We start from the raw sequence: 12,910 nt of genomic DNA on the forward strand, positions 1-12,910 counted from the left end.
CAGGTTCAGAGAAGGGCAGTGAAACTGGTGAAAGGTCTGGAGAGCAAGTGTGATGAGGAGCAGCTGAGGGAACTGGGGGTGTTTAGTCTGGAGAAGAGAAGGCTCAGGGGTACCATATCTGTCTCTACAATTACCTGAAAGAAGGTTGTAGTAAGGTGGGTGTTGGTCTCTTCTCCCTAGGAACACGTGATATGACAAGAAGTAATGGCCTCAAGCTGCATCAGGGGAACTTTAGATTGGATGTCAGGAAAAATTTCTTCAACAAAAGGGTGCTCAGGCATTGGAACAGGGCAGTGGTGGAATCACCATGCCTAGAAGTGTTCGAAAACTGTGTAGATGAGGCCCACAGTGACATGGTTTAGTGGTGGACTTGGTAGCACTGGAGTAATGGTTGGACCTGATGATCTTACAGGGCTTTTCCAACCTAGCTGATTCTATGATTCTATGCCTTTGCAGGACTTCACTAAAGCAGGAGGTAGACCTTATTTTCCAGCTGCTGCCCCAAGCTGGTATCACACCAACTAGTCCCCTCAGACACAGCCAGGGTCTGTTGTATTTCCTAACCCCTCTGGCTAGAGTGGGTTTTTCTGAAGGCTGAAAGGGGAGATGAGGCATCTTGAAAAGCCTCCAACCGCTTCTGTTTAGGTAGTGCTTTTGATCTTCAACTGGTGCGGTTTAGTCAAAGCAGTAACATACCGAAACCTGGAGGACGCGACTGCAGAAGCTGATTTGCCTGTCTCTGCGTGGGTCAGGGACATGCCCAAAACACGGACACATAAAGGGAGGGAAGTAGCTGGAGGGGCTGCCCTAATGAGCCTGTAAAAAGGAACCAGCACATCAGTGAGCCGTTGGAAATGTGATCTCTAACTTGCATAAATGACATTTTTTGTTCAGCAGCTATTGTGAGCATGGAGAAACGGGACAGAAAGGGCTGGGACAGCACTATGAATCAAAAGGCAAGATGTGGCACAGAAGGGGAGTCTGTCTTACCCTCCTGTATTTCATGTGTGTGAGGGTATAAGGACAGCCATGTGAAAAGGGACTGCTGACCTGGGCTGTCAATGACACAGCTTCAGGCTGTTAACACCTTGATCTGGAGGAGAGCAGCTCCAGGTCTCTGGAGGAGACCTGTGATCTGGAGGATCACTCATCCAATGCCCAAAGATGTCAGCCAGGTCTTTCCACTGGTTTCACTGGGATCAGATACTGTGTACACAAAATACTGGGTTGCTTTAATTGCCCCAGTAAGATGTAAACCTGAATAATCTCTCTCCATATAGACATCTGTCTAACGACACAACTTCACCCCACAGACGAACTGTAAATCGCTATTCGTGTTGGTACATGTCTAGTTACAGCAGAGCACTCTCCTGAATGGGTATGGACTTATATAGGTGTAAAAGTGTTCATACTGGTAAAAATTATTCCTGCATAGTAAAAGAAAGAAGAAAAGCATGTAACTTTTCTGCCTCATAGTGTAAAATCGATGCACCTAAAAATACCAGTACAAAATAATATCGCTCTTCAAAAGTAGTACTCAAAGTTGTTTGGATTATGTGTGAAACTAAAAGAAATTACTATTTACATTGCAATCTCTATTAGGAAGAAAAAAATATCCCAAACAAGGCAATAAAAATTCTGATTGTTACACTAAAATGTAAGCGGTTCATTGCTTTTGAACTCAAGAAGTTTAACCTATTACTTTTTTTCTTACCTAAGCAAGTCGTTCACATTCTTTCCTTTCCACAATAGCCCAACATATTAGGGAAACATACTGTGCTTGAAACACTCTGTTTCATTTAGAAAAGCAAATCATTGTCTCCAGTGCAGTGAGGTACAGCCAGAATAAGTTCCTGTTAGTATATGAGACCTGAATCTTGTTTTCAAAAAGCAAGTTATTTTATGCTTAGTGTAAGAAATGTGTGGGTGTTTAGCACTGTACGTTACCACTTTTTACAGATAAAAAGTGCAGAAGATAAAGAAAGAATTGGTGCAGAGACTAAGGTGTCTTTATTTCCTTTCAGAGGCAGCTGCCTCTCCGGGCTGCATTAGTGGAGGTCCTTAGAAAGCACGTGGGGGGCAAACCACGTGGCAGCTCTCTGTGCTGTCTTTTCTCTAGTGAGAGGGCAACCTGCCTGACAAGTCTCCATGCTCACCCTGATACCCCAGCTTGAGTCATAAGCAGAATGCTTTCCAGATGCTATCTGCACCCCAAGCTTGGGTTCCAATGACATTGTGGCAGCAAAACAGGAATCAGGTTAGTGTAGAAGCATGCTCGGTGATCTGGTAGAAATAGGTCTGATTAAGACCCTGCATGAAGTAACCTCTGCAGCTCCGTGCCTCTGAGTCCAGAGATGCAAAGGACAAAGTGGTACTGAATTTCTTTGCAAAGCGTTTGAACGCGTATAAGAGCACTTAAATCAGCCTGAACTGCAGTAACTGGTTTGATGGCCCCTGTGCAAATAGGGTTAACAAAGGCTTAAATGCATCTTCCAGATATGAGTTCAGTTACACCCGATCTATGCAAACCCCAAAGCTCATTTACATTTAGGTCCTGAAAAACAGAAGCATTTTACAGAAGTCTGATATTATCTAGTAACTGTATTATAAAACACTATGAACTGGGCATAATGTGTAATCTCATATCAGTACCTGCTCTGAATGATGTGCAACATGAACAGATGGTCAGCAGCCATGACACCTTTGCCATGTGGAGCTTGACAGCACATGTGAGGCCTCCTCCTCATTGCCTTTTACTTGGAAAGTGCTTTTAGGGTTGCTTTCCAAAGTTGCTATTGCTCTCACGGAAGTCCTGTCCCCTCTGCCCTTCTGTATAAGCCCAGGAGATGGTACATACTAAAGAGTGCTTCTTTTAGAGTCTCTCATTACTGCTTAGTGGGGAAATACACCTCATCTGCCCACTAGGTGAAGTGTATATCCTCGATGTATAAGTTAAGTACAAATCAATAACTACCAACCAAAGAAAAAATCCCAGCCAACTCAAAGCTCTTTCAACAGCCATGCATAATATGCTGTAATAATTCCATACCACTATCTCCTAGGTAAAAGAGACAAACCCTTTAGTTCTCAAGCCATAGTTCTGCTACTTGGCACTACATGAATTATACTTCCACTTCAGTGCTATGTTTCTTTCAGCCCCTATGTCAACATTGGCATTCAGATTTCACCTCCTGTCTTATTCACAACTTCGTATTTTTCTCGCAGGTTTCTTTGTTCTTAAAGGGCAGATGCATCCCCGCTGCAGTTGATAGCCATCGCTTTCTAGATGGAGCCAGGTTATTACCCTAAGATATGCTCTGGATATGCTTTTCTGCTCCTGGTCATGGCTGTAGAGAAAAGTGGAAGCGTGCCTGCAGGCATGTACGAGTAAAGCCATGATAGCTTAAATCTACCCAGCCAGTATAACAGCAGTCGTGAAAACCCAGAGCTATGTCTTCCACCCCCGCTCACCACCATGGTGTGTACCGACGTCTACCAGGGGTTGGGTGGTGGTAACTTACACCCATGCGATTGCATCTATGTTATCCTTGCTAGACAGATGAAAGCCTTCTCTTTGCTGTGCTAGCATGCCTTCTACTACCCTTTGATACTGCAGCAAGTATAAATAGATACCCAAACACTGACAGAAAAGAAGGTTGGTCTGCCCACTGCAGAGGCTGTGACACTCAACTCTAACACGCCCTCAGCAAGCTCGCAGTGCTTGCCTTTGCCAAAGAGGCAACTGTAGGATGCTTTAGCAATGCTTATGGAGCTTGACATCCTTTGGTGCCTCTTCAAGGCTTCTGTAAATGCCACGATACTTCCGAGGCACACGTCTGACACAGATATATGCCATAAAGCCAGCTAGAAAACGGACTCGTGAGAGAGGCAGGTGGTGCTGGGCCTGAGAAGGTGCAAGACATTTGGTACAAAGGAAACAGATGCTGGGCCCCTCGCTGTGCCACTTTGCCCCGAACACATCAGGTATTTCGCAAAAGGTCATCTTTTAAAGACCACAAAAAGGCACTTGAAGGACTGGGTCAATGCCTTCTGATGTTGCTGATTTGACATGATTGCAGGGCTTTCCTTAAGTACAGCCAAGTGAAATGTTTGTAGCAAATCACATAAAACTTGTCAGGTTTCATGTCCCCTTGCACTGCACTCACAAAAAATGCAGTAAGAGAGGTAAGCCTTTCAACTTACAGTCAAAACCTTGGGGCAGCTTCTGAGCATATCTCAAAATCACAACTTCAGTGTGAAACCAGACAGAAGAAAACACATTGCATGTCAAAATACTCAGAAGGCAAAAGAAAAAGCCCCAAGCCCCTGTCTTGGTCTGCTTCTGGAACCAGAAACAAAAAGCATAGGCTGGGTAAAAAAAAACACAACTCCAACCAAAAACCAAACTAAAACCAACAGATAGATCAAAGCCAGAGAAAATGTTCTTAGAGGTCTTCGTGAAGTGAAACTACCTAATTTCACAGAGTTTCACTCGCAAGCAGAAGGGATGAGCCCTGCAAACAGTATTAAGGATGAACTGGAAACTCTACCAGGTAGCAGCTACCATCACTTCCTGCTTCCCTGCTTTCACAGTCAGCTCTTCTATACACTTGGGAGGGTTTTTTTGTGAAATTCAGTTGTCTGAATACACCTTTATAGAGAATTTTATTTTTTGGACTAAAATGTATCTTTGTCATAAGCCCAGGGCTTTCTTCGCTGGGACCTAAGTGGAAGCAAAGGCATTTCTTTTGAAAGCTGATTACACTGGGAATCTGTATATAGAATTTCTAGCTTCTTTTCTGCTGGCAGCAAGAATGACGCGTCTTGCATTCACTGTGAATACACTGATGCATGTATGGACTTCACCAATGTACTGTAGACCTCTGTAGGTGCTCTCCTGCTCCAAACACCACTGCTGTTGTCAGCCCCGTTACAGTTCATTAATACACTTCAGAGAGGAGATATTCCTACTATTCATCTGCTATTTGGAAAGCTGACTCAAGTCTATACAAATATTATCCATTCTCTTAAGATGACAGAAGAGGTAATGAGGCAGTGTAATGTTTTCTTGTCCTTCTCTCAGACTAGTGATTCACCTAGCCAGTGGTCTGTCTCTGCGGCCAGATGTCATGGAGGAAGACACAATTCACTTTGCAGATGACAGACATGCTTACACGGGAAGCTTTCTTTCCAAGCTTTAACAGAGATCGGTTTGTGCTGTGAAATATGGCAGTGAGAGACCAAGGGAGAACTTTACCCTTCCAAACCTTCTTTTTTCTTTACATGGCTGGTACAAAATAATGAACTGTTATGTATATACAGACCCAGGTGTTTTAAAGATCCTGCTAAACTCTTGGATTCGATGTATTTTATGGCAATGTGTTCTAGTCTGTAATCACACACTGTTTAAAAAAAAATCCACCATACCTTGTCCCATTGACTAAACACAGAGAAAACGATAGGAGTGAAAGGGTGAGCTGACTATACAAGTTGTTTTAGGGAAGAAACCCAAGCAAATAGAAACCACAAGTAAATACATAAAAATTGAATAAATTCTCAGCAAACACATCCTTGAACAGTGCAGTCTTGAGGAACACAGAAAATCTGACAGGCGCATGCAGGCTCACGCCCTGCAGTGAAGGGGGCCTGTCTTGAGCTCCCTCATGAAGCTGGAGTGTCTTGTCTCTGTGCACAGCATGATGCTCATGGTAGCCACTCTACCTGAAACACCACACACCCAGCTCACGCCCAGCATTCAGGAAGCCTGTGCTGGCACAGGGAAGACAGAGATGCCAAGCTGGGTTTGCATTCAGAGAGCAGGTAGTCCCTTTCCAGCCAGCCTTCATCCGTCCTCTTACCCAAAGCTAGAACTACTTCTTTCTTGCCCTAATGCTGGCACTGCTAGATCTGTACTGCCCAAGCCCACTCTGTGTTTCATTCTTGCTCTCTGTGACTGCACAAGAGGACCTTATGCTACCTCACCTGGCCAGTCCTCCTGGCATGTGCAGCTGAGACCACTGGGACCCAGTGCATCCCTTTTGCATGTGGCAGGGTGTCAAATCTGGATGAGCTGCTTCTGTTGGTGGAACAACCTCATAGTTTTACAGAGAAATGCACTTGCTGTTTCCTTAGGATAGCTTCTGCTTAGCTTTTAAAAGCAAATATGTCTGTTTCTAAATCCAAGGACATTAATTGCTTTGCCACTCTTGGTTTAGCTATAGACTCTCCCCTCTTGAATAGCAAGATGATGCCGATACTCATTCTGTGTTCTGAAGTAAAATTCTTCCACAGTTCATAAATTACTTTCATAAACTTGCCAATATCACTATCATTCACATGCATTTGAAGATAAGCAGACTGTTCGTTTGGGGTCATGCCTTAGCAGTCAAACTAAACCATGATTACCTTCTAGTCATGAAAAAATGCAGTTTATTTTCTATTCATATTGCATACACTGGTTGAGTGGGGAAGATACTTCTATTTCTGAATAGAGAGCTACCTCAGAGCTGGAGTTTGGCTGTTGTGGTAAAACATGGTCCAAGGCAGAGTTGCCATCCAACAATCTCTTATTAATGGCCATATGATAAAGGGCAAGACAGTCCGGGGGATCTGCAAGCCAGCCATAACCTTAAGTCTTTGCTCAGACTGTCATTACAACATCACTATGTTAAGTATGACTGGTTAAACACCCAGTATAATATTTTGGCCTAGGGTAAAATCTCTTGATCTTACCAAAGCAGGGTATTCATCTCTGTCGGAAACTTTACCCCTTGCTTCACAGGAATTCCTGTGTTCAGGTCGCATAATGTTCCTCAAGACTTTTCAATGAAAGAAAAAGGCTCAGAGAGAAGGCTGTGTAAATCAGACATTGTGCAATTTTGTTTTCTCCTAGTAAGCCAAGGTTTCTATGAGCTTTAGTTCAATTTCCTATTTGCAAGCTACAGTTAGTATTTTATAATGCTGATGCAAATTAACTCTTTACTACAGTTCAGGCAGTCTGCAAAAGTGCCAGAAAACTTTCTCTCACCCCTACACGGCGACAATGGAGTTTATGTTATTGTGAAAAGATAGTTTTCTTCTACTTGGTGAGCAAATGAAAGTACATGGCAGTGTTAGGTACTGTGCGTCTCCCAGAGAAATGTGTCTTTGGCTGAGTTACTTCTAGTATACGATTGTGCTCACATGCAGCACCAGGGATTTTAGGCTCCTACCAATGTAAATCCCATCATAAGGCAAGTCAGAGCCACTAAGTTTCAATCAGAAGCTTTTAGTGAGTGCTTTCAATGGCTCTGAACCTTAGGTATGGGTGTCCACGGGTCCAGGGAAAGAAGCCCTTCAGAGCAGGAAGAGCGTCTTGCTACAGTTTTATTTAGCATTTGCAAAGGAAGAAACCCACAGTGAGGCTGGGCACTACTTTGCACATTGGAACTAAGAAGAAAGTAGGCACAGTGTATTTTTCCATATTGTAAAAGTGCTCCACCAGAGTTCCTTTCCATTTGATAAGAAACCAACAAAATTGCACTACAAGCCTTCATTGCCATGATTAATTAATAAAAAATACAACAAAAGCAAAACCAAGAGTAATCTTCTTTGCATACTGAAATAATTTAGACCTCTCAGCAAAAGGAAAAATGAGGAAAAAGTGCCCTTCTGGAAAATGTTATGTTTCGTGCTATTTAGAGCTCCATAAAACCCTGCAGATAGATTTGTTATTCTGTCTTCCTTCGTAGGCAAAATTATTAGGGAACCTTACAAGGTAGTCTAATGTCCTTAGTAAGTTAAAAGAAGTTATAGGGTGAGGCAATATTATGTAGCTATCTAGACACCCTTTAAAAACTGTGTATTTACTGTTTAATACAGTATTTTTTAATGTTTAAACAGGTCCCATTTTGGTCCCCCTGCCCAACAGGTATCACTGTGTTGAGCCGGACAATACACATGAGCTCTCAATAAAACCAGCAAAACCATCTTTATACTATGAATCTTGCCAGAATAAAAGCTCAAACTACTGCCTTGTTGATGCAGTCCTAGATTTGAGAAAGAGATGAAGCTATGTTTTTCTGCAGGCTGCACTGCAGCAAGACAGTTACAAATGGCCCTACCCCATAGTCCTAACACCAAGCTGAGACTTTAGACTGAGAGAGGCCATTAGGAAAATGAGGACATCATTAAAAGCAGAGTCATCAAACGTTTGAATGTGTTCAGCATGCAGAGCACACCGCTGGAGGTTTCAGTGTAATCCTCATTTCTTTACCTAGTGGCAGAAGTGAGGACCTGGTGTGGTGTGATAGAAAAAGGGCCATATCCTTTGTGGTGTACCACATTCAATTAATATCTCAGGCTTTCTATGTCTGTCACTGCTCACAGGGGCTGGAACAATGGTTCTGCTTCCCCACTCCCCTCTTTTTTCCCCAATTTTCACATAGTATCAGGCTAAAAAAGAGTTATGGATTTCCTTCTCGGAGAACTGCATGGACTGATAAAGCGAAATCCATGGCAGAAAACAACTTGTTATTTTCCCCTTTACTTCACGATTTCAGTTAAGAGAAAGAGTGCAATAAATTTTGGCGGGTAAAAAAGAAGAGGCAGTTTGGGACCTTCGGAATGACTGGTCTATGTAAACACCATTGAGAAACAGGGGGGAGAACAACCAGCCCTAGGGATGATTTATTTTTCTTGCTCTGAGGCCCGAGCATCACTTTTGCTGCACGCAGGATTTTGAAACTGTGTGAAGTTCATTTGAGTAAAGAAAGGAGCAAAAAGGGAACTGCTGGAAAACCGTCACAAGCTTCCACGTTCAAACACAGTATTCTTTTGCAATGATGAAATGTTAACTTCATAACTCAGCTGAAGAACTGTTGCCCAAGCTTTTCTACCGCTGTACAGTGGGAGTTTGGCCTTGCTTGTGCTGGGTACGCACCAGAATCTGTACCTGGATTGCCCAAACTGGATGAATATCTTAAGGTAACTAGTGTGACTTCTAGCCTAGCAAGATTCCAACCTAGTTCACGAGGAAGCACAAAATACTGGCGCCACTGTAATATCAGCAACAAAAATGAGAACAGTAATAGGGAGGATAAAACCCATTCTGGATTGCTGAGCTAAATCACTTGCTGGATTAACCAGCTTTAATGAAACTCCTCCTTTTCTGGACAAATCCACCCTTGCTCTCCAACCAGCTGCTCTCAGGCTCTCTAGACTCCTGCCTGCAATACAGTCTCTGCCATCCCCATCCCATCTCATCCCATGGACTGGCTGTGCCCTGGCACTCGCTGCAAGCACTGCCCCATGAGGTTCACTCTTGTTCTTTTATCAGAAGCACAAAATTTCCTCAGCAAGCCTTCCTGTGCTACAGATTAAACAGTAAACAGTTGGGTGAGCTAAAAAAAAAAAGAGGCGAAAAAGCAAAAAGCAAAAAAAAAAAAAAAAAGGCTGACTAAATGCAGGAAGATCCTTCTTGTTATTCTAGCAGTATTGCTTCCTTTGCTCGTAGGGGTGCTGAGGAAACGTCAGCTGCAAGTGCTGCAGAGCAGTTAGCCACTTCTTGCTCAGCCTGCAGCATCTCCCCTGCCCAGGCTAGAAGGTGCTGCGAGGCTCAGTGACTCACGCAGCTCGCTGCGATTCCGCTCTCCGCCGGTGCCAGGAAAGACCGATGGAGAGGAACTTTTGACATGGGGTGTGTGTGTGTGTGTATGTGTGTGAAGAACCGATGCAAGGCTGGAGAGCAGCTAGCATTTCGGCAGGCTGCCCTGCGCTCGCGTCCCTTTCGGAGAGCGCTGATCTGCAGGAGCGGCAGGGTGCCGGCGGAGCTGCTGCTTCTTGTGACACAGCAGCTGGGATGAGCCTTCCGCATTCCCCAGCCCGCTTATTAATACGAATAACTCATGACTCACACCGACACCGCCAGCGAGGCCGGGAAGCTGTAGTCTGTAACTATAAAGAGTTATGAAGTGCTGCTCTCTGGCAGCACCCGGCCAGGCTTGATGAGCGGTCTGCGACGGGCTTTGTGTGCCTTGTCATCCGCGCAGGAACAGCCCTGCTGCAAAAAGGGCTTGAGCGGTCAGAGGGCTTGCGTGGAAAGGGGAAAAGTTCAGCTGTAGCATGAGCTATTTAGGAAGGCAGTTACGAGGAAGCGGAGAAGTTTCTCGTGCCAGTCGCTGGCTTACTTGTCTGAATAACCCATGACTAAATCATTAGCTCCACGGGGGGTTGTGAGAACGTTAGAAGGAGTCTCTGAGTGCTCTTGATCACTGGTGAAAAAGTCATACTGCTGGGTGAAGCCCTTTAATCCCCCTCTCAGCACTTACAGGACTGCTTCGTTTCTCTAAGGGTGGCTTCTGCCGATAATTTGCAGCCATCTGAGACCTGCGTGGCATCAACAGGATCTCTGAGTTTATCCACACTGCTCCTTTTCCTGAGCCACGTGAGTTGCAGCTAACTTTAAGCAGGTTTCTAAGCTTTTCCTGACTTCTCCCCTGTGCACATGCCTTTACCCAGGCTGATGGTCTAGCATAAATGAAACAGTATCACGCTCTGCTGGCTGTATGCACCAGCTTGCTACTTGCTCCCGGTGCTTCAGCCTGTAATATGTGTTGTATGCTGTTGGCTGTCATTTTTCGTGGCAGTGGCTCAAAAAGTCTTAATTCTGCCAAAAAGAATCAAAAGGGACTTGTGCTACTGCTTTTGTATCTGCAGTAATGCTCGTGAGTTATTCTAGCACATTTTGATTTATGAAGAGAAAATTCACAAGCATGCAATGGTCGTTTGAACAGCTTAAATGAGTCCTTGTTATAATCTCTTTAATGGACTGATAAGTAATGAGATGATATTCCTGAAAGCTCAGATATTAGCTTCGATGAGAGTGCCTCAAAGAAAACTGAAGTGGGAAAAATCATGTACTACAAGAATGTCCCCAGATACTCTCCAAACATGCATTTTCTGAAGTATGGGAAAGCAAAAAGTATATTTAGAAAGCCTGAATGGTACTTACCTCTCAAGAAGTGCTGGTAAGAAGGAAGTGACTCAAATAAGTTGCTTGAAGCCATTGTTTCCTCTTTAAAACTCACTCTCTCTTTACAGTGAAGGAATATATGATTTCTTCTACCTTGGGGAGTGAAAATCGAAGAACGGTCATTGCTACCACCCTCCTCCCAGCCATCATGCTCTGTTTTATCCCGGTGCCTCAGGAGCAGCACAAAGCAGATTATAAGGTTCTTTTGCTAAAAGAACTCTGAAATTGTTTCTTAAAAAGAAAAAAAAGTAGCGGATCGGTTGTGGTTGATGATGCTTACCACTCTACGAAACCCTGTGGTTTGCAGTCAAAACGATTCGCCCTGCCTGCTGACCAATATCCCGGACCCGCTCTTGTGTGACTGCCTCTGTACCCAACTTGTGGTTCTGTGGTTGTTTATGAGGCCCAAAGAAGTGTTTCACACAACCAAAATTACAAATTTAACTGTTCCCCTTTCCAGAACCTGCCTCCATTGGTCCCTTGGCGTCACGTGACCCGAGTGATGTCGACTTTCTTTTTCTTTCTTTCCTTTTTTTTTAGCTTTCTGAAGTCATGCCCTACCCACTCCACCTGCCCTCCCTGGGGCTGCGCGAGGCACCAGTGCCGTCTGCTGAGGGAGGGAGAAGCAGAGTGACTCACCGCCCCTGATGCTACGAATGGTCTTGCTGAGTTAGTTCGACTCCCCTTGTTTTGTTGCGTGTGGTTTTTGGAACTACTGATTATTTTGATAGAGATTTCATTGCTGCTTATTCAATAGTAATCCAAGCCCGAGCATTAGTGTGCTGCTCAGGCAGGATGTGCAGCTAGTCCTGTAAAACACCAGGAATCAGCTGTAGGAAGGACCACTGGCTGGGGAAGGAACACTGTGAAGAAGTTTATTAAAAAAGAATAGAATAAAATAGAAAAATAAACTGTTAGTGGAGAAAAAGAAAACAACCAACATTATTTTGAGCCTTTGTGGTGACACCTGTTAAGGTGTGCTTGAAGGTCACTCGTCTCTTAAGTCCACAGGAAAGGTTTGTTAGTTAATTCCATAAGGTCAAATTCAGTAGTATTTCTTCAGCACAGCTCCTGTTCCCATCAGAAGGATCCCTACCCATGAGAAAACCTGAGTAAAATCCTCAAGATTTAGCTCAGTGTCTTGCCAGGAGATAACAAGTCTGTCCTGACCAAAATGATTCTATTTCCTTCTCCCTTCCAAAAGAATCAAAAATAAGAGTAAAAAAAAAAAGTTCCTAAACCTAATAATCAATTGGCAGTTCTGGCTCCGGCTGTGACAATGCAAAAAGAGGGGAGAAAAGTCACTTACTACAGCATAGAGAAGTGGCTGCTGTGCCACCTTTTGTCTCCTTTTCCTCTGTCCTGAACAGCGAGGAGCAGCCCTTTTCCACCTCGCTGCAAAGCACGGGGCGCCTCACACCTGTACAACCCGGGGTTCAGCACCCTGAAACCCATGAATCCTTTGCCAAGAAACACGTGGTGATAAAAGGACTTCACCGACAGTGGGGCTGAAGCCAAGCAAGACTTCCCCTGCACCCTCTGGGTGAGCACCAGGGTGAAGGAGCTCCTTTGGAAGAACAGCAAGCCGTTTTTGCAATACCATCAAAAATACTGGTAGGTGGAGCACCAATACGTAACAACACATGGCTCCTCCCGCAAGGAGCTCACAGTCAACCCCCCTGGCACACAGGTACTGCGGGCACAGACTGATGCCAGACTTCTGTGCGGTTCTGCAGAAGCACCTCCCGCACTGAGGAGCAGGGATACCCAGACCAGATTAGGTGCTTAATGCACTTGGATTTTTCTGCCTATTCCGGCGATGGAGGTAGAATGACTTTTCCTCACACAGACTACATTTCTAGTGCAAATGCAATCTATCTGGGCATCCTGGCTTGCTTT

The 12,910-nt window shown here is 44.4% G+C and overlaps 1 protein-coding gene across 2 annotated transcripts in view; it reads right to left on the minus strand.

Annotated features, from left to right (window-relative positions):
• Positions 1–11,436, minus strand: part of RUNX1 (RUNX family transcription factor 1) — a 171,180-nt gene extending 159,744 nt beyond the window's left edge. Inside the window, exons 1-2 of one of the 2 annotated variants that reach the window (XM_065676913.1) lie at positions 11,292–11,436; positions 10,991–11,104 (exon numbers count right to left, since the gene is read on the minus strand). In XM_065676913.1, the coding sequence (XP_065532985.1) occupies positions 10,991–11,045 (55 nt within the window). In that variant the 5' untranslated portion in view covers positions 11,046–11,104; positions 11,292–11,436. The remainder of the gene's footprint in view (positions 1–10,990; positions 11,105–11,291) is intronic. The other variant, XM_065676912.1, reaches the window with a different exon arrangement.
• Between the last annotated feature and the right edge of the window lie 1,474 nt (positions 11,437–12,910).

This window comes from Lathamus discolor, chromosome 4 (genome assembly GCF_037157495.1).
Source record: "Lathamus discolor isolate bLatDis1 chromosome 4, bLatDis1.hap1, whole genome shotgun sequence".
Lineage (NCBI taxonomy): Eukaryota > Metazoa > Chordata > Aves > Psittaciformes > Psittacidae > Lathamus > Lathamus discolor.